The following is a 22244-nucleotide window of genomic DNA, read 5'->3' as shown; positions in this document are numbered from 1 at the left end:
GGTGGGAAAACACCAGATTCTCCAATACTGTTCCCCATCCTAATTACTTTGAGCATGAGCACCATGGTGTTGGAGGGCCTCGCCTCTCCAGTATTCTTTCTCCTCCAATTAATCTGAGTGGTCACTATGCTTTGTGTGCATAGAGAAGCCTATAGTAGAAGTGATGTTATTTTAAGCTTTGATTGTTATCTGCCTAAGAGTGCACATCTTGCTTTCAATGGTTGAGTAACTACACAAATATGCTTGTAGCAAGAATGGAACAAAGGGATAACCCAGGGGAACGACACGCAAATAGCCTCCCAGAACCATGTGGTTTAACACAAAGGTTAGGAATTTGAACTTAGTAGTCTTAAAATAGACAAGCACAGAAGGGGACATGACAGAACTGCTTGCCCATAGTTCAAATACTTGACTATTTCAATGCAGCATACTATATTAGAATTATCTGTGTACGCATGTATTTCTCTTGCTAGGCTATATTTTAGATCAGGACTGCATGTTTATTGTCAATATCCAGAAAAGTGCCTGGCTCCTCACAGGGTCCAACATGACCCAATCAGTAAATACCTAAATGAATGCACAAATAGCTTTGAAGACACAGTCTTTTAGGATGCAGAAATCATAAATACGACTGAGATGCAGGCCATCCTCTCAAAAATCCCTTCAAAATAGGACACACATATTTGTTCCATCACTTAAAGCATTTGTTTTTAAAACCAAGTGGGATTCCAATGTCATTGAAATAGCAATACTTTCTCTTACTAGCATCATGATTGAGGAAAATCAATGAGATATATAAACCAGAAGTACTCCCAATGTTCCCCAATGGAAAGAGGAACAGCTGCTATTTCAGAGACCACAAAGAGGAAAAGTAAAAATAGTTATTTCCTCCTGCAAGTCTGTCTCCTACACTTAACTTGGGGCCTATTCTTTCCAAAGCACTGAGAGAAAATGGGCTGCCCCTTCTACACTCAAACCAAATTTAAGTTCAGCAATTAGAAGGCAGAGTGGGCTGCTGTGACAGCTCTCAGTCCTGATCACAGGCCAGTGACCACGCCTCATGCCCTTGCAAAGCATTTTTCCAGCATCTGCATGCCATGTGCTTCTGTCTTGCTTGTCCCCATTCATCCCCTTCATGCTTCAAGGCAAAGCAAGATAGGAACCCAAGCCTGCCTTCTTTCATACAAAGTATTTTTCCCATCTGAGATGTTAGATCTTAAAAGAGGGTGACCTGGCCGGGCGCGGTGGTTCACACCTGTAATCCTAGCACTTTGGGAGGCTGAGGCGGGCGGATCACCTGAGGTCAAGAGTTCAAGACCAGTCCAGGCAACATGGTAAAACCCTGTCTCTACCAAAAATCCAAAAAATTAGCTGGGCATGGTGGTGCATGCCTGTAGTTCAAGAGAATCACTTGAACGTGGGAGGTGGAGGTTGTGGTGAGCTTAGATGGTGCCATTGCACTCCAGCCTGGGCTATAAGAGTGAAACTCTATCCAAAAAAAAAAAAAAAAAAAAAAAAAAAAGAGGGTGACCTAAGAATTCTGACAAAGAGAATTCCCAGTGATTTATCGTTACTATAATTGCCCTTTACGGATTTTCATATAATGTAGAGACCTGTAGGATGAAATGACCTCAGAGACCATTTAGTAAAATATCTGATTTTTTTGAGACAGGATCTCACTCTGTCACCCAGGCTGGAGTACAGTGGCGCATCATGGGTCACTGCAGCCTCGACCTCCCAGGCTCGTGATCCTCCCACCTCAGCCTCCCAGATAGCTGGGACCACAGGAACACACCACCATACCCAGCTAATTTTTTGACTTTTTGTAGAGATGAGGTCTCACTATGTTGCCCAGGCTGTTATTGAACTCCTGGGTTCAAGTGATCCTCCCATCTCAGCCTCCCAAAAGGCTGGGATTACAGGTGTGAGCCACCATACCTAGCCAATATCTTCATTTTAAAAATGACAAAATTATCACCCAAAGTCTACAGTTTACTTTAGGGTTCACTCTTGGTGTTGTACATTCTATGGGTTTGGACAAATGTATAATGACATGTATCCATCACTGTGGTATCAGGGTATTTTTATTGCCCTAAAAATCCTGTGCTTTGCCTATTCATGCCTCCCTCCCAATCTCTGATCTTTTTCCTGTCTCCATAGTTTGAGTGATAATGATGTGTATAGGTTAATCAATTATACCAAATGTATCACCCTGGTGGGGGTTGTTGACATAGAGGGAAGCAACGTTATGTGGGGGGGCAGGGGGGCTGATGGAATTTCTCTGTACCCTCCTCTCAATTTTGCTTTGAAATTAAAATCGCCCTTTAAAGTCTTTTTAAAACATGACCAAAATTGAGACTTTTGAGAGGTGACCAAGGTCACAGAGCTGTTTCACAGTAGGCCAAGATTAAAACCCAGTGGCCTTACTGTTGCCAACTTTATGTACCAGGTGGGCTACCCTACATCCCATAGCAGGAAGAAGTTGAGAAATACCTAATGAACAGCCATGGTGAGCTATTTCTTAGAAATACAGGTGACAAATAGGTTCGGGTGCCTCCCCTCTAAGTCCAGTGAAATCATCTGCTCATGTGAGTGGCAGAGAAGTGGGATGCATTCTAAAGTTTCCATCTTGGCTTCTGTTTTCATCGTCTCCCCTTGCTTCCCCCACCTCGACTTGCCACAGCCTCCACATTTTTGTCCGTGCTGTGCTCTCTGCTTGGAAGGCTTTCTCTCCCATCTTCAGCTGCTCTTCATCCCTAAGGGTGAAGCATCTCATTCAGCACCTCATCTATGAGACTTTCTTTGAGCAGCATGAATCCCTCCGCTCAGATTTCTGAACGCTGAATACTTGTAAAAAACACTATGATAGAATTTGTAAGTATTGCTGTTACTTATTAGCCCTCCAATTAGACTGAGTTCCATCATAGCAGGATTGGGTCATAATCAACTTTGTATTTCCAGAAACAAACTCCATGAAAGGGTGAAGAGTATGTGCTCAAAAAAAAAAGCAGACAGAACACAGATCTAACATTTCTTTTCTCCACAGTACAGTTTGACACTAGAAAATATTATAAAATAAACATAAATATGGCTTCTACAATGAAGCAGTTTGTAGAATATATTGAATATTATAGATTTAAGAGTTCTGGTAGGACATAAGCAACATATGACTAAAATAGAAAAAGTTACAATACTATCACATAGTATTGTAATTTTTCATTGTTCTGAAACTGTTCATAACTATTTAGGTTGAGTGTAATCATAATAATAGCAATCATTTGCTTTAAAAATCAGAAATAATATAAAATATATAATGTATATAAAGAAAGTTTGGTCCTAGCTCATGGGTGCTGAACTGGAGTCATTTTGGAAGGCTGTAAGACCACGAATTATGAGAAGATAGAAGTTACAGATTAAATAATAAATCTATTTGTTATTAGAAATTGGCTTATAGGAAATCTATCATAATAAAGTCTAGTTTTAGATTTTAGACCACACACGAACAAGAGAAAAAAAACAGGGTCAAGTAAATAGTTCTTGCTCATAGGTCTTGCTGCCTCCAAACAAGGAATTACATTAAATTGTGCTAATGCAAAACAAACAAACAAACAAACAGAAAAATATGCTACTTTCAAGTTTCAAGTAAACAACTGTTTGGTTTCTCAAGATTTAAAAAGATGAGTTTCAACACATTAAACAAAGACAGTGAAGCTGTTTTTTCCTAGCACATGTACGATGTACTAATATGCTATGTGCATTATTAGAACTAAAAAAAAATTAGTTCAAAAAACGTATCTTTTTAAAGCATCTTTTGCTCTATTTCATAGGTTTCTGCAACTTATCATTTTCCCCAAACATGAACACAACATTTGATCTATTCATTTATTTTACTTTATAAGGAATTAATAGAAATATAAATGTACATATACCTAAAAAGTGGCTATCCCACATAAGCCAGCCCAGAATTTACTAACTCCATAGGTTTTCTGGATATTTCAAGCACACATTAAAACAATTACAGAGAGGACATACCTTTATGATTTATGCAAATTAAGGCACATCAATTACAATCTATTTTTTTAAGTTAGTTTAAAAATCTTCACTTATAAAAATTCAAAGTATGTCGAAGCTCAACTTTTTAGTAGGAATGTTAGTTTGTTAGGTTTGGCCATTTTTCTTTTTTCACCTTAAGGGTCAAACATGAAACAATGAGGAATGTAGGTCTCTGTAAAACACATAAATACCTGTGATATTTTGAATCATTTGGCCCTTAAAAATATTGCTTAACAATTTAAACCCAGCTTAATTGTAGGTAAATGCAAGTGTACCCAAGGCTGGACTATTTTAGTCTGCTTTTGGCTGCAGATTGTACTTCTGTGGCTGGAAAAAATGTTCTTCAATAGCACTGACCAGTTCATTCAGTTCCTTCTTCAGCTGCTCAGGATCACTGGAAAATAAGGTGGAAAAAAATCCAGGTCAAGGGATTATTCCAAAGCACAGTTTAAATGCTGCCCCCCACTGACCAAGTGACATGAAAATATAACCTTAAGAAGAGGACTAAATAGGAAAAAAAAGAGAACTCCAGAGACTTAAGCATGGAACACATCTGTTGACTTAGACAAAACACTCCATGAGACAATATGCATTATTTTTCCCAAAGATTTCCAACGTCTGAACTATAAACAAAATTATCCTTTGCTCTTCTCATAAGACTTTGTAAGAAACACAATTTTTGGCCTAGCATCCCTAAAAGATCTGTAATATTTGTACCTAAGGGTGTAGAGAAAGCTTTCATGATGTCACTTGCCATTAAATCCTGCTAAACTTTTACAAACAACATCTCTGTTAACTCCTCAGTCTCCCAGAATACAGATATTCATGATGATGTCTGCCCTCAAACTACTGGCACCTAAGCTCTAGCCTTGTCTAGAAAGCCTTCCTAGAATGAACAGCAATAGGGAGCCTCCGGGTGGGTTTGAGGAGTCAAACACCAAGAAATCAGATCCCTGTGGTCATATCATAATGAATCTATTTCTTGAACCAAAGAGTCACAACTAAAGTATAAACAAGAATCCGGGGAGACAAATCCCTCTAAGAAAATCAAGTTTTCAGAGCTGTGGGAAATACTCATTTATATACAAAGATTTGCAAGGTAAGTAACAGATAAAACTGACTTGCAGTTAAAGAGGTTTCCAGCATCTTAAGTAGCCTAGTGTGAGTACTGTAAGTACTTAACACCAAAAAGCTAAATTTAAAAAACTAAATCCTTTGTACTTTCCATTACTTTATACTCTTCATACCATTTTTAATATATGCAGAGTTTATTTTAATGGAAATCCCTATAATTAGTTAAAATCATTTCAACACTGTAATAGCTAAAGCAATCCATTTCATTGCAGACATTAATTCTGGCTCTATACTTACTAGCTCTGTGCCCTTGGGCAAGTGGCTTGGCCTCTCTAAGGCCCAGATTCCTCATTTGTAAAACTGGGATAAAGACTTTATCTTCTCAAGAGAGTTGCTGTACAGATTGCGATAAATTATATAAAGCAATTAGCACTGAACCCGGCCCAAAGACCTCAATAAATGTAGCTATCATTATAATTATTTTTATCCCTACTGGCAACATATAAAGTAATTATACTTTTTAAGTACATATCAATTATATCAGCTTTCTTCTCCTTCTCCATAAATGTGCTTTGAAGAAAATAACAGTTCTCAGGAAGGCATGTAAGCTAATCATTTTTTAAAGTATACTTAAAACTAAAATTCGGTGAATTTACTGATTACTAATTTATTATTCAAGTTTATTTCTTAATCGTGACATGAATGAACATTATGATTCATGTATATAGTGATATGTTTTTGATATTGAATTTTATGTATGAAAAAGAAATCAGTACCACAGTGTAAGATTTAGTGGTACAATTCTTAAAACAAAAATTTTGTGTTACTATTCTCCATCCTAATCAATAACTGTTCCATTTGTTAAATTAATGCTTGAGAATATTTCATAACATCTTTAAAAATAACAGGACACATCCCATAATCATTTAAGCCAGGGTTAGGAATTCCTGTTTCTGAAAAGTCTAAAGCTAGATGGATCTCTTTATCGGAATGTTTAGGAAAGTATCATGCATAATTAGGCATTTATTTTTCTCTAATCATCATGAAAAAATATTTCAGCTAAATGACAAGTAAATACAATGCAGTGTTCTTGATTTGATTATAAATTGGGAGAAAACAGCTATTTTGGGGACTTTTGGGAATGTTTGAATTTAGGTGTCAATTTGGCTAGGATAGTGTCTCCAGTTATTCAAACACTAATGTTGTGATGCTGTGAAGGTATCTTGTAGGTGTGATTAATATCTATAATCAGTTGATTTTAAGTAAAGGAGATTATCCTAGACAATGTGGATGGGCTAGATTCTATCTGAAAGGCATTAGGAATGGAACTGAGGTTTTCCTGAAGAATTCCACCTGTAGACTGTAACTTTAACCCATGCCCGAGAATTCCAGGCTCCCTTTCTGGACAGCGTGCCCTATGGGTTTCAGATTTGCCGAGCTGGCCCCCACAATCAATTGCACAAGTTGATTCCTTGCAAACAGTCTCTTAATAGATACATTCTACTGCTTCTGGTGGTCCACTGGAACCCTGCCTAGTACCATTATTATCTATTTGCCTTAATATTAAGAGAGTGTTCTTAAGAGATGCATACTGAAATATCAGGAGTGAAGTATCCTGAAGTCTTATGATGTGTCACGAAGTATCACAGAGTCTTTCAAATGGTACAGAAAAATCTCAAATACATAACATATATGGTGAGAGAGCAAATATTGCAAAATGTTAGCAATAGCTGAGTCTGGATTGGGGTCAACAAACTGTGGTTCATGTAGTTTTACTGGAACACAGCCATGCCCATTCCTTTATTCATATGGCTGCTTTCTTACTACATTAGCAGAGCTGAGTAGTGGCAACAGAAAACACATGTCTGCAAATCCTAAAATATTTACTATCTGGCTCTTTACATAAGAAGTTTGGTCTAAGTGAAGGGTATGTGGGTATTCACTGCATTCTTATTTCAACATTTCTGTAGGTTTGAAATTGTTCAAAATAAAAAAGTTGGACAAAACTAAAGACATCTCCCCTGAAAAAAATATATTTTTAAAGCAGCACATATTTGAAAAGGATTTTCCATTTTAGTTGATTAGAAGGCCATGAAATTCCATCAATAATTGAAATTTATGACATAAAGCATATTAATAATATTTAAGCTTTTCAGGAAAGAAGGAAATCTTAGTCAAGACTTTATTGCTAGCCAGGTGCAGTGGCTCATGCCTGTAATCCCAACACTTTGGGAGGCTAAGGCTGGCGGATCACTTGAGGCCAGGAGTTCGAGCCCAGCCTGACCAACATGATGAAACCTTGTCTCTACTAAAAAAAAACCCCAAAACAAAAAAATTAGCTGGGTGTGGTGGTGCATATCTGTAATCTTAGGTACTCAGGAGGCTAAGGCACAAGAATCGCTTGAACCCAGGAGGCAGAGGTTGCAGTAAGCTAAGATTCCACCATTGCACTCCAGCCTGGGCAAAAGAGAGAGATCCTGTCTCAAAACAAAACAAAACAAAACAAAACAAAACAAAAACAACTTTATTGCAGTTGTACGTTAGGTACGCTGGTGCCTTGCTTAAGCCCTGACCACATATCCATCTACTGACACAGCGCTTAATGTCCCATTTAATAAATGGAAGCAATGTTTCAATGAATATAATAAAAGGACAAATTTTCAAGGTTTTTTCACTAATTTATAGGCTAATATTTGAATTTAAGTCCACTCAATAAGCCATGTGAAAAATGTTAATACCATAAAGCCTTAAACATTTAAATAGCGTCATTATTACAAAGGAAAGCTTTCCAAAATATAAGATATATTTTCATCAGATAATGAAAAGGAAAGGACAAGATATAGAAAAAACAGATACTTCAGTTGGACTGTTTAGTTGGACTGTCCATTTCTTTTTAAAAGAATGAAACATAGAAATAAGAAAACACTAAATAAGAATTATAAAGAAATGTTTACAAAAAACTATATGCAATATAGCAGCAAAGAGCTTACTATATAATGCACACAAAAACAAGATTCTTGCATAATATTATAATAAAATATTGGTAATCCAGAATTCTTAGAAAATGAGCTTTTATATGTTCACTTAATAGTTGAATTTTTGCACTTTAAGCACAAAAAGGTTTTGAATGGGAATCCATAGAGAAAATATATTACATAGTCCCATGACTTCTTAAATATCTCTTTATTGAACATCTTGACATTTGAGAGCCATAAGCATGACTGTGTTGGACTGGAGCTGTATTCTGGGCTCACTTGGGTGTAGAATGCTATTTCCCTCATGATAAACTCATGGAGTGGTGAGCTTTCTAAGTTCTTGTGTCCATGTTTTATAGTTGTGTTTTGTTTTAGTATTTCCTTTCTTGCTATCAGCAGTCGCTTCTCCTTGCCTGAGAAGAGTTTGTTATAATTCCCCATTCCTCTAATTTGCTACATTTAATCTGCTACTAGCTTGGCAATTTAAGATGCTCAGGAATTTTCATCTGCTTTTATTTGCACAAGTTTGATTCACAAGGCTGGAAAAACTTCTATGAGCAAAGCTTTGGTTTGTCTACGTTGTCACAATTACCTAGACGGGTGCTGTTTACTACAGCGGCCATTAGACACATGTGGCTACCAAGAACTTGAAATGTGGCAAATGCCACTGAGGAACTGAATTTTTAATTTTATGAAGTTGAGTTAATTGAGTTCAAGTTTTAAAACTGATAATTGATTCAGTTATTAGAAAACAAGAATGTTTGGAATAATCTGGGTATTAAAATCTACTTTGTCCACTCTAAATTTTATTAACTCTACAGATCAAGTATTTCTGATAAAAATGGAGCACTCAAATTGAGATATGCTGTAAGTGTAAAATTCTGAATCAATTTTGAGGACTTTTTTCCAAAGGAAAAAAAAAGAATGTAAAACACCTCATTAATAATATTTACACCGATTACATGTTGTAATAATTTTTGGATATACTAGGTTAAGTAAAATATATTATTGAAATTAATTTCACCTGTTTCTTTTTACTCTTTTAAAAGGTGACAAGTAGAAAATCAAAATTGCATCTGTGGATTGTATTTTAGTTCTGTCAGACAGCACTGACTTAATTCACCTTTTACAAAAACTTTTCGTGATTTTCAACTGTATTCTGAATAGGGAAGTGCTGGTTAACTGCATGTTGGGTAGGCATGCAATATCACACTTACACACACTAAGGACATGCACTGAGCTTGTTAAGGTGCAAAATGTTAAGTTGTTACAGAGTGACCAACTGAAACACTTTATCAAGGTCACAGAAACTTGAACCTGAAGCTACCAGCCCATCAGCTCTTTGGCAGCAAGGACTCTCTCTGACGAGGCTGTCTGACAGTGGCCCCTCCAGAACCCAGCACAGACCTGTCTATAATGAATACTCAAAGATATTTCTTGAATGCATGTGGAATGGATTATAATTTATTTTATCAGAGACATGGGAAGACTGAAGTTTGAGAAAAACAGAAAATCTCATTGGTGTTAGCCACCAATGAAAAGTGTTTAGAAAAAGGCACTTTTATTACTATACTGAAATAAGGATAAAATTTTCCCATACAAAGAAATTTAGGACAAAAGTAAGAAAGTAAAAAGTAAGCTTTTCCCTGGATGCTCAGACTGACTGTTATATCAAAATATTAGTGCAGGTTCTGAAACAGCATTTCTAATTAAATTACCTGTTAGAAAGATGGAACATTTCACTTGGCATTTGAATAGAACCAGTTAGGAAGTCTGGGGAGTAAAATGACAGCAGCTGCCATCCACATCATACCTGTTCCCAGGTGGGGCACACAGCTCTGCATAGTACTTGATTTTGGGCTCTGTCCCACTGGTGCGCATGGTGGCCACGCCTCCATTAGCAAAGGTGAAGGTGATCATTTGGCTGCTTTTACTAGTGGGAAGAACCTAGGAATTAATGCACACATTTTAAGTTTAAATAGTAACATTCTGGCCTAACCAGTATCTTCCCTTGCATAAGTAAGAAAATAAATGCCCAACAAATCTATTGGTTAGAAAAGAAAAACATTTTGGAGGAAATCAGAAAATGTACTCCACATGAATGAAATACTAAATGACAGTAATTTATGAATATGTGGTCTACTATATGGAATACTATTCAGCCTTAAAAGAGAAGGAAATCCTGTCATTTGCAACAATATGGATGAACCTGGAAGACATTATGTTGAGTGAAATAAGCCAGGCACAGAAAGACAAATACTGCATGATCTCACCTATATGTGGAATCCGAAAAGGTTGAACTCACAGAGGCACAGAACAGAACAGTGGTTACCAGGGGCTGACTGGGGGAGGGTGGGGATAAGGGAGGGGGAGTTTGGGGAGATGCTGGTCAAAGGGCATGAAGTTTCAGTTAGCCAGAAGAAAAGTTCGAGAGATCTATTGTACAATACGGTGACTAGAGTTAATAATGATGCACTGTACACTTGAAAATTGCTAAGAGAATAGATTTTAAGTGTTCTCACTAGAAATACATGATAAATATGTGAGGTAATACATTCTAATTAACTTGATTTTAGCCATCACAATGTACACATTATTTTAAAACATCAGATTGTACATCATAAATGTATACAATTTTTATTTGTGAATTAACTAAATTAATTTTAAATAAAGAAAATTAAGTAACTTTGTGTATCAGCTTTTACTTCCCTAGTTCTATTGAAGTTATTAAAGTTTTATTAAAACACATCATTTCACAAGATATTGACTTAAACAGATTAATACAACACTACCAAAAAAAAAAACCCAAACTAGATTATTTTTACTGTTACAAAGTGAATCTTTGCAAAGAAAATTCCATAAGGAGTTTTTTTTTTTTTTTTAAATAAAGCTTCCAGGCTGGGCACGGTGGCTCATGCCTGTAATACCAGCACTTTGCACTTTGGGAGGCCGAGGAGGGCAGATCACACAAGGCCAGGAGTTGGAGACAAGCCTGGCCAACACGGCAACATCCCGTCTCTACTAAAAATACAAAAATTAGCCAGGCATAGTGGCGGGCGCCTGTAATCTCAGCTACTCAGGAAGCTGACGCAGGAGAATCACTTGAACCCGGGAGGCAGAGGCTGCAGTGAGCCGAGATTGCACTACCGTACTCCAGCCTGGGTAACAGACTGCAACTACGTCTCAAAAAAAAAAAAAAAAAAAAGAAAAGAAAAGAAAAAGAAAAAAAAAAAAGGAAGCTTCTGTAAGAAAAAATAAATGCCATATAAATCTACTGGTTAGAAAAGAAAAATGGTCTTGAGGAAATGGTATATTTATATGATAGGTCCCAAAACTCCATTAAAATTACAGAGGTACTTTAAATAGCATAAACACATGGGCAAAGAGACAAAGAGGAGGTAGCAGCTGATGGGGCTGCCAACCCATCGCACAAGTCAGAAAACAGATGGAGGCACAGAACTGGTCTGGTGGGACCCAGAGAATGAAATCTGAGTGCCTGCGGAAGGAGACTTGGATGAGAACCGAGGCAAGGTGCTCTGCAAAATCCTGGCCAAGCTCAGGAACCAGAGACAGCAGGTACTGCAAAAGGCAGATGTGAGGCAGGGGCGAAAAGCAGGAACAGGGTTTGAAAGAAGCTCTTAGACCCGCCCCGTTCCTTGCCCTGAGCCCACACCATCACAGAATCACCTCTTCTCCGTTTCTGCAGGAGATGGTTTAATCTCTGGAGATTAAATCAGAAACATTCAGGAGTTGGGGAACCTGGGCAGGGCATGATGAAAACAGAGGGATCAAGTAGAAGCCTTCAGGCTGACACCCCCAGCTCCGCCCCAGTCACGCCTCCAGGGCCTTGGCATCTCATCTTATCAGCCTTGGGTAGGTGATTAAGGTCTCATTAAATCAGGGGGATCCCCTTATAAAGTTAACTTGCTACCAATATCCTCTAAGTGAAGTATGTCATTTGATCTGCATATGTACACAGAGCTTCCAATCAGTTCTTAGGTGCCCAAAGGATAGTTAAGGATCATCAGACTTTTGGGGAAAGACATCAGATAAAAGACAAAGTCTGAAACAAACAGAATAAAAAGAACTTGGTGGAAATAAAGAGAATGTAGAGGAAAAAACAGACTTATATTTTTAAAAAAACTATAATTAGGTCTATAATCCTTAGAGAGGTAAGATATTGTTTACATTAAAAAAAAAAAAAAAAGAAATATCACCCTGGGCAACCCAGCAAGATCCTGTCTCTACTAAACTAAAAACCTTAGCCGGGCATGGTGGCACACACCTGTAGTTCCAGCTACTCAGGAGGCTGAAGCAGGAGGATCGCTTGAGCCCAGGAGATCAAGGCTGCAGTGAGCTATGCTCATGTCACTGCACTCCAGCTTGGGTGAAAGAGCAAGACCCTGTTTCAATAGGATACTATTTTTAATAAATTAGAGAGTTATAACTGAAATAGCCAACAGAGGCAGTAAAAGCTAAAGCTAAGGAAATCTCCCAAAAAAACAGAAGAAGAAAGAAAGAAAGAAGAAAAGTAGAACATCAGTCTTGGAGAGCCAGCATCTAAGAACTCTTCAAGAAACGAAAAACTGAAAATGTAGGGGACGTGGTTATTTTAAAAAACAACCAATTAGCTCCCTTTCTTGATACAAAATCAAGAGAACTTCTCAGAACTAAAATAAATGATTCTACAGACTAAGTATCCAGAAACATGAATAAAAAGGGACCCATACTATAGCATATCGCTGTGAAATTTTAGAAACTGAAGTTCAGAGAAAAGTTCCTAAAATCTTCCCAGAGGAAAAAAACAAAACAAGTTGCATGGAAAGGACTGAATAAGTATGGCATCAATAACCTTACATGCAGCATACAGTAGGCCTTAACTATTTGCTGAAAAAGGAAGAAATGGAGACTCAACAGCAATGCTCGAAGCCCAACAATAATGAAGCAATGTTTTCAAAACTGTGAGTCAATGAAGTGTGAGGACAGAATAAGACATTTTCAGATCTAAATGCCACCAAAAACTTACTACCCAATTACTTGTTCTCAGAAAGCTATTAGAGGATGTGATCTAGGAAAATAAATATAGAAAGAGGAAGCCATGAGGTCTAGAAGCAAGGGACTCAACCCTGGAGAAGGGCATTCCCAGGAAGACAGCTGTGCACCCAACCCAGAAAGCAGCTGGCCCAGCCCAGGTGGAGGAACCAGGAGGGTGGCCACTGGACATGGACCAGGAAAACCCTACTGAGAGGCATTTGAAGGATTTGGGGAAAACTACTGACAGGTACATAGAAATCCAGGCAAATGGAAGAACAAGGCAACTATTACTACATGAATTAAGGCAGGTGCAGTAGCTTAGGCCTGTAATCCTAGTACTTTGGGAGGCTAAGGCAGGAGGATCACTTGAGACCTGCCTGGGAAACATAGGGAGAGACTCGTCCCTCCAAAAAAACAAACAAACAAAAAAAAGCCAGGCATGATGGCATAACCTTGGTCCTAGCTACTCAGGAGGGTGAGGTGGGAGGATCACTTGAGCCTGGGAGGTCAAAGCTACAGGGAGCTGTCATCATGCCATTCACTCCAGCCTAAGTGACTAAGTGACACTGCAAGACCCTGTCTCCAAAAAAAAAAAAAAAAAAGAAAAGAAAAGGTACAGGAAATACAATTCTCTATACAAACTAGGGAAACCTAATCAAAATACACTACTTAGCCAGCAGGCAACAGCAGTTACTAGTCATAATAACAAAAGCACAGAATCTGATTTAATCAAAAGCTGTGGCATAAACGTACTGTGAGGACGGGGAGAAGAGGATTATTGAATGTAGAAAGTGTAAGAACTAAATATCTCAAAAATAGAAAGTCAACAAATTGTAAAACTGGTATATCAAAACATCACTATATGAGCACATGATTTACAAATCTAGTCTTGGTGGCATGGCAATGAGGTAGCAGGGGTGGGACTGCCACGTTTCATCATAAGCGTTTTCATGCTATTTCTATTTTTAAAATATGCTGTGTGCAGATGAAAATGAAAAATAGAACAAAGTAAATATCAAAGAAAGTGCCTAACATCTCACAAGGATACTCTTACTTTCTTCCCCCAACCCCCTGACATATTTAGCAACACTCTTCTGCTACCTTTGGGTCTTCTTTTGTCTCCAGTGAAGGATCTGCATGGTGTGAAGAATGCAAACTCAGGCTTTACAGCCAACAGCTCCCATACACTCAGAGAACAGAATGAACTAACTAGAAAACAAACAGTGGTTCTCAAAGTGAGGACCAGTTGCATCAGTACCACCTGGGACGTTGTTAGAAATGAACATTTTTGGCTCCTACCCCAGACCTACTGAATCAGAAAGTCCAGGTGTGGGCTCCAACACTGTTTTCGCCAGCCTTCTTGGTTACTGATGCTCCTTCAAGTGCGAGAACTCCTGACAGGGAGAGAATGCTGGATCCTGAGACAGAAAACCCAGATTCTCCCTGGACCACCACCAACTAAGCTCTGTGACCACAGACAGGTTCCACACTTCTGAGCACTTATTGCCTAAGGTGCTAAATGACCACACAGGCTTTGATGACTAGTTCCTCTTTTTTTTTTTTTTTTTTGAGACAAAGTTTCGCTCTGTCACCCAGGCTAGAGTGCAGTAGTGCATCTCAGCTCACTGCAACCTCTGCCTCCCGGGTTCAAGCAGTTCTCCTGCTTCACCCTCCTGAGTAGCTAGGGTTATAGGTATGTGCCACCACATCCGGCTAATTTTTGTATTTTTAGTAGAGATGGAGTTTCACCATGTTGGCCAGGCTGGTCTTGAACTCCTGACCTCAAGTGATCCAACTGCCTTGGCCTCCCAAAGTGCTGGGATTACAGGTGTGAGCCACTGCTCCCCGCCTAGTAGAATCTCTTTTAGTTTTAGCCTGTGGTTTTTAACTTACCATGCCTGGCTAATTTTTGTATTTTTTAATAGAGACCGGGTTTTGCCATGTTGGCCAGGCTGGTCTCGAACTCCTGACCTCAAGTGATTTGCCCACCTCAACCTCCCAAAGTGCTGGGATTACAGGCGTGAGCCACCACATCCAGCTTCCAGATATTTTTTATAGGTTATTTATAATCACGCCTAAGTGCCTAAAATCAGCTTCAATTAATTGTATGGTTAAATAATTTATTCAAATTATTTTAAAAGGTAAATAGAAAAGAGGTTAGTTGAAAAGAGAAGACATTACTTACAGCTTTTTTATCAGGTTGGCTATCATCATAGCCAGTTGTAAGGTCCCTAATGGCAGAAATTTCAAATTTGCCACAAGCTTTTGGATAATTATTTTTTCCGTCGTAGTTTCTGAGGTTTTCAAATAATTTCTTAATGGTGTCTTGATCATGGCAGATAAAATAGGAAGCTTTAGTAATATGGTAGCCATACCTATCAAGCAAATACAAATTCATGCATATGAGGAACAAATAATTTTGTAGGGTGGACACAGAACATGTACCAACCAGTGTATTCTAAAATAAATATGGCTGGGTGCAGTGGATCACGCCTGTAATCCCAGCACTTTGTGAGACCGAGGCAGGCAGATCACCTGAGATCAGGAGTTTGAGACCAGCCTGGCCAACATGGAGAAACCTTGTCTTTACTAAAAATACAAAAATTAGCCTGGTATGGTGACAGGCACCTGTAGTCCCAGCTACTCCCGAGGCTGCAGCAGGAAAATCGCTTGAACCCAGGAGGTGGGGGATTCAGTGAGCCAAGATTGTGCCACTGCACTCTAGCCTGGGCAACGAGAGACTCCGTCTCAAAAAATAAAATAAAATAAAATAAAATAAATAATAAAATAAATGTAATAGTCATAACTGACGCCAAAGGAATAATTTTTAAAAGACCATTAAAAAAGAGATCCAGGCCAGGAACAGTGGCTCACGCCTGTTATCCCAGCACTTTGGGAGGCCAAGATGGGCAGATCACCTGAGGTTAGGAGTTCGAGACCAGCCTGGCCAATATGGTGAAACCCCCAACTCTACTAAAAATACAAAAATTAGCCAGGTATGGAGACACCTATAATCCCAGCTACCCGGGAGGCTGAGGTAGGAGAATTACTTGAACCCAGGAGGCAGAGATTGCAGTAAGCCGAGATCACGCCACTGCACTCCAGCCTGGTGACAGAGCAAGACCCCGTCTCAAAAAAAAAAAAAAAAAAAAGAGGTCCGACAATCTACCCCAGGGATCACCAAATAACTGCCTGGTCTTCCGCCTGCATTTGCACAGAGAGCCACATCACACGCATCACTTTCTGTATTATCTTTGGATGCTTACGCACTACACAGGCAAGGCAGAGCTGAGTAATTGCTACAAAAAATGAATAAATGTATTATGAAGACATTCAATCTTTTTTGATATCGGACACTTAAAATCACATTCTTTCATGTTGTCATTTGTTAAGAATTAATGCAATCAGGAATAGTAATTACTAAGTTGTTAAGTATCAAAAGGAAAAGGTGATCTCTTTAGTTTTTTTTTTTTTTTTTTTTTTTTTTTTGAGACAGAGTTTAGCTCTTGTCACCCAGGCTGGAGTGCAATGGCGCGATCTCGGCTCACTGCAACCTCTGCCTCCCAGGTTCAAGCAATTGTCCTGCCTCAGCCTCCCGAGTAGCTGGGATTACAGGTGCCCACCACCATAACCAGCTAATTTTTGTATGTTTAGTAGAGACGGGGTTTCACCATGTTGGCCAGGCTGGTCTCGAACTCCTGACCTCAGGTGATCCACCCGCCTCAGCCTCCCAAAGTGCTGGGATTACAGGCATGAGCCACTGTGCCCAGCCTTATTTAATTTTTATAAGAAATAGAATTCATCACCAAAATAAGAGCATTAGAAAGGATATTAGTATCTCATGCATAAGTATATAATAGAACATTTCAAAATATTATTTCAATCCAACAGAGTCAATAACAACTTACTCCACATAAATGGCCTTTAGTTGCTGAGACAAAGACAAATTCTTGGTTGCTAGAAAGCTAGCCAACTCTGCACTTATGACAGCGGCACTGACTCCATCTTTGTCCAGAACAAAAGGGCAGCACATGTATCCTGCAGAAACACACGTCATACATACATCTATACAATACTGTGTCAAACCACATATGAGTATGAATCCTGGCTATTGCATATTAGAGGTTGTACAATGTTGCGTGTATGCATGTTTCTCATTAATACCTTATGTTTAGGAATTTAGCCCAGTGCCTAGCCCATAGCAGGCCTTCAAGAAGTATTTGCTGAAGAACCTGCAAGATTTTCCCTCCTGGCCACATGGTGCTCAATCACTAGAGTCATGAAACTCCTTCCAGCTCATGAAATTGTTTCCAATTGTCCTAGTCAATACATACGTCTTTCTTCTCCGAATCTCAATAGTATTTGTTAGTTACATTATTCATCTTGACATCTGGCCTATACTCTTGTGTGTGATTACTTAACTAAATCTAAGCTGCTGTAGGCTAAGGTCAGTGCCATCCATTTCTTTTAGAGTCACTGAGTAACAGACATGCAATTAATACTTGATAAATGAATGTAAGAAAATCTTTTTTAAAATAAAAAGCTACGGAAAGACAAGTCTGCCAAATCTGACAATAAAAGAGCAGAACCTGAGCGATGACACTTTCTTTGATTAGTTAAATCATGTGTTAGTGTTGCAGAGAATATACAAATGAATATAAATAAATCTAATGCATAATAGTTTTTATTAAATTAATAGCTAAAAGCGTTTGGTACAATGTGAGTTTCAAATTTCTATAGCTAGTTCTCCTTTCTGTTCATTTATATTGACAGTTTAGGACAAGGGTTTTTCTGTCATTCTGGCTGGACCTGGGTCATCCTTTTGGGTGAGTATCATTCTGATGACAGCAGCAAACCATGCCTTCCTTCTCCTTTCCTCTGGATAGACTGTAGCATAGATCCTCATTAGCACTTTTGGAGGCGGAGGGACATTAAATACCACAGTGTTTAGGCCTGGATATTAAACACCACAGTGGAGGAAACATCACAACTCCCAAAATACATGTACCAGCAGCCAAGCATACAATATCACTGTTTTCAGTCATCCAGGCAAAGGATTCTGACATGAATGACTTGGTTGTTTTTAAGACATTCCTTTTTGCTGTAAAGCATCTGAGATGTCAATTTTGGAGCAGGACAGTTCAACATTCAACCTGAGTGCTGGAGAAGCAAAATAAACCGTGTTTCACTGTGGATCTTTGAATCCCAATTCAAACCTTTTCCTTTTGCCTTGCAACCAATTCCTTAATGTTCATGATCACTTCTTACCAATAGCTTCTTCAAATGCAAATAAGACAGTTTTCCCCTGGTCTATTAGCTGTTTGGCTCTGTTTCCCATCCACTTAAAGCCAGTTAATGTTTCCTAAAGGGATAATCCAGAAGAGAAAGACATGCCTTAGATCTTCTACAGAGCAGATGAAAGGAAAATGAGCGAGTCCCAAAAACACCTTACCTCAAAATGAAAACCTTCCTTTAAGGCAATGGCCCGCAAGATTTTGGAGGAGACGGTGCTGGACAACATGTACGTGTCTTTGAGAGCACTGCGATCCTGGTTCTTCTCTTTCCAAGATGTAAAAAGCCACCAGCCCAGCAGGGCCCCCAACTCATTGCCTGAAAACACCCTCCATTCACCACTGAAAGAAAAAAAACAACAACAACCATTCATTTCCATAATCTTAAAGAAGACTCTAAAGTGTCATGGAGATAAAACAATTTAGCAAACAAAGCGTCGAAGTATGTTCTGCAAGGCTGTTCCTGTTATTCATCATCTTTAAATAACTGGTCAGAAATGTAACTGCCATTTTACAAACATCTGAGCAGCTACATATATATCAGCCAGTTTGCCTGAACAGACATCCTGTCTTTGAAGACTGTATAAAATAAGTATGTCAGACATGACACACAATGGCTCTATATTAATCTTTGGCAAAGCCTTTGGTTTTAAATATAACAAATATGCTGGCAAGATCCCCCATATATAGAGTAAGTTTTGCTATCTCAATTTCTGGACTGGCCAGTATTGCTGATTCTGAGAGGGGACAGCTCAGTACCCCTTAAGATCAAGCTCGGTCCTAAATGGTCAGAACATCAGAGAGAAGATGTGCGATTTCTGCTTCTCTTGGCAGTCCAGATGGCTAGAAGTAAATCTCACCTATCAGGACGTATCACCTTAGCTTAACTTTCTCAACACTGATATAGAATGGAACCTGTTTTATCACAATCTAAAAACCCTACCATTTCAGCAGCAGCACCCTCCTGCCCCCAAAACATCACATAGGCTACCTGACGCCCAAAATTGCTTGGGCCCTGCCTACCTTTCAACTTTAGCCCCCACGTACTTACTTCTCCTTTGTACAAACTCTCTGGTCAGACTTGTCTTAAATACTGTGCCGATACCCCACAGGAATTCCTCCCTGGTCTGTCCAAACTAAATTCAGCATCTCCTTGAAGGTACAGCTCCCTCCTAAACCCCTCAGCAAATACTGAAGTACACAGCTAGCACCAAAGTGCTTTACCCTCGTTAGACACTGAGACATTACTTATAAAAAAAATCAATTATAAAATGAGAAGTTCCCAAATAGGAGTTTCAATTTGAAATATATGCTGGGTTGATTTACTCTGCATTATGCTTGCCAATCACGTAACCTCCCCCAACACTAGATCTCTATCTTGCTCTCCATTAGAAGACTCCACAGGAGGTTCAGTGAAATGATCATTTGCAAAATAAATGGGAAATGTTTCCAAATAGGTCCTGTCTCCCCAGAAACATTTTACCAATGAAGAGATCATCCTTTATATGTTCTATAATATAGGTAATCACAATTAATTTTACCTGTCTTGCTTTTCTGCCACAGCAAGTCTATCGGCATCCGGGTCATTAGCTAAAACAATTCTGGCCTTGGTTTTGTCAGCCAAAGCAAAAGACAAAGTCTGAAGGAGAATATGAAAATAAAAGATTATTTAATCAAGAATCGAGCATATGGTAGTCTTTAAAAACACTCAGTTCCTCTAGAACTCAAGAGGTCTTTCCCCTCTTAGAAAGATGATATAGGACCAACCAAGACCAGCTCCAGAAGTGAAATTTAGCAAACAAAAGCTGCAGCTGGTCTTGGTTGGTCACATGGTATCTTCCTAAGTCAGAGGTCAGATAATGGGAGCATCGGTGTGTGACCCAAACCTACCAGTGTGCCTGCTGCACATGTGCCAGTAGGTCTGTGGTTGGACTGGTATTTCTGGGCATTGCTGTGTGATCAGCCTCACAAATAAAACAAAATAAACTGATTCTCTGAATACCACTGCTACCCCAACCTTTAAAAATGTTACAGGAACCATAATGTAAGCAACACTTCTTCATATCAGAAAAATGACAAGAAATAAAAATCATAACCTGATAAAATTTCACTCTATTACTACTTCCTTTTGGCATTAAGGAGACACGGCAAATTAAATTAAATTAAATTAACTGAATTTGAAGCACCATTTAGAGCTCAGTTCTCATATCCTGATCCTGGGGTGTTTAATTTGAAAGATACTTGAAGAAATTAATGACTAACAAATATACATACTTTTTTTTTTTTTGAGACGGAGTCTCGCTCTGTCACCGTCACCCAGACTGGAGTGCAGTGGTGCAATCTCAGCTCACTGCAACCTCCATTTCTCAGGTTCAAACAATTCTAGTGCCTCAGCCTCCCAAGTAGCTGGGATTACAGGCATGTAGCACCACACCCAGCTAATTTTTGTATTTTTAGTAGAGACAGGGTTTTGCCATGTTGGCCAGGCTGTTCTCGAACACCTGACCTCAAGTGATCTGCCTGCCTTGGTCTCCCAAAGTGCTGGCATTACAGACATGAGACGCTGGACCAAGCCATATGTACATATTTCCATGCTGAAATTAGTTTTTCTTCAGCACAATGAAAACACATAAAAATGTATTTTACTTGACAATAATAGTTTTGAATATAAAAGCAGATTTCATAATTTAAAAAAACATTAGGTTACCAAGACACCTTTCCCCTCTTCGGGATTCGGGTATTTCACTGTTGGAAACTCAGGATCCGGATCTTTCTGTTCAGGAACAGCCTCAGGAGGAACAAGGTCAAAAGCCTTGAAAGCTGACTGCACAAAGTTATGACCCACCCCATGGACAGAGGTGTGCACAAACTTCACCTTCGTCTCCCTGTTCACGCTCCTAGAATCAGACACACCATGGAAAAATGATAAAAGGTAGAAACAGGGCTCTCAAAACTGCAAGGTTTGCAAGAATGTACAAGACAAGTGAATATCTTTCTAATTCCATTTCAGAAAAACAAAACGTATCCATTCTCTCCCAAATACATATATTCCCTCCCTCAACATACTCAAGTTTTAAATTCTACTCTGTAGTTATTTTCAACAAATCTGATTATTTCAGGTTTTGTTTCATGCATCCCATCTAGAGTGAGATACAAAGAAGAACCCCAAGCTCATGTTCTCACACAAGACTCACTGCTGGCATGACAGGTGCCCTGACAGTGCCAGAGCCAGCCCGGGACAGTTTCAGGGCTCCACACACCCATACATCCCCAAAGCGACAGGTTCCCAAATGTCCTTTCTCAGGTTCAGAAATGATTTTCAAAATGTCCTTTTTAACAAAATGTGTTGGGTTATCCCATACATAAAGATATAAAAAATAAAACTTTTACTTTGGGAGGCCGAGGCAGGTGGATCACCTGAGGTCAGGAGTTCGAAACCAGCCTGACCAACACAGAAAAATCCCATCTCTACTAAAAATACAAAATTAGCTGGGCATGGTGGTGCATGCCTGTAATCCCAGATACTCAGGAGGCTGAGGCAGGAGAATCAGTTGAACCTGGGAGGCGGAGGTTGTAGCGAGCTGAGATTGTGCCACTGCACTCCAGCCTGGGCAACAAGAGCGAAACTCTGTCTCAGAAAATAATAATAATAATAATAATAATAATAAATAAATAAAACTTTTTGCTTGCCAAGTAACAATCCTGTTTGATACCATGCCATGACTTAGGGACTTTATACAGACTAACAACAGATACCAAAATTAACAGGAGAAGTTACAGAAAAATAAAAGGCTTTAAAAACTTCCAGTGCTCTAAT

General features: G+C 38.9%; 1 protein-coding gene across 1 annotated transcript in view; it reads right to left on the bottom strand.

Annotated features, from left to right (window-relative positions):
- Nucleotides 1–3868: 3868 nt before the first annotated feature.
- Nucleotides 3869–22244, bottom strand: part of PGM2 (phosphoglucomutase 2) — a 35717-nt gene continuing 17341 nt past the window's right edge. The window contains exons 7-14 of the mRNA XM_055246314.2: nt 21135–21324; nt 19969–20066; nt 18589–18769; nt 18405–18498; nt 17045–17174; nt 15322–15511; nt 9916–10049; nt 3869–4447 (exon numbers count right to left, since the gene is read on the bottom strand). Of these exons, the coding sequence (XP_055102289.2) occupies nt 4345–4447; nt 9916–10049; nt 15322–15511; nt 17045–17174; nt 18405–18498; nt 18589–18769; nt 19969–20066; nt 21135–21324 (1120 nt within the window). The 3' untranslated portion in view covers nt 3869–4344. The remainder of the gene's footprint in view (nt 4448–9915; nt 10050–15321; nt 15512–17044; nt 17175–18404; nt 18499–18588; nt 18770–19968; nt 20067–21134; nt 21325–22244) is intronic.

This window comes from Symphalangus syndactylus, chromosome 16 (genome assembly GCF_028878055.3).
Source record: "Symphalangus syndactylus isolate Jambi chromosome 16, NHGRI_mSymSyn1-v2.1_pri, whole genome shotgun sequence".
In the NCBI taxonomy this organism is placed as follows: domain Eukaryota; kingdom Metazoa; phylum Chordata; class Mammalia; order Primates; family Hylobatidae; genus Symphalangus; species Symphalangus syndactylus.
This window is presented reverse-complemented; position numbering and strand designations above follow the sequence as displayed.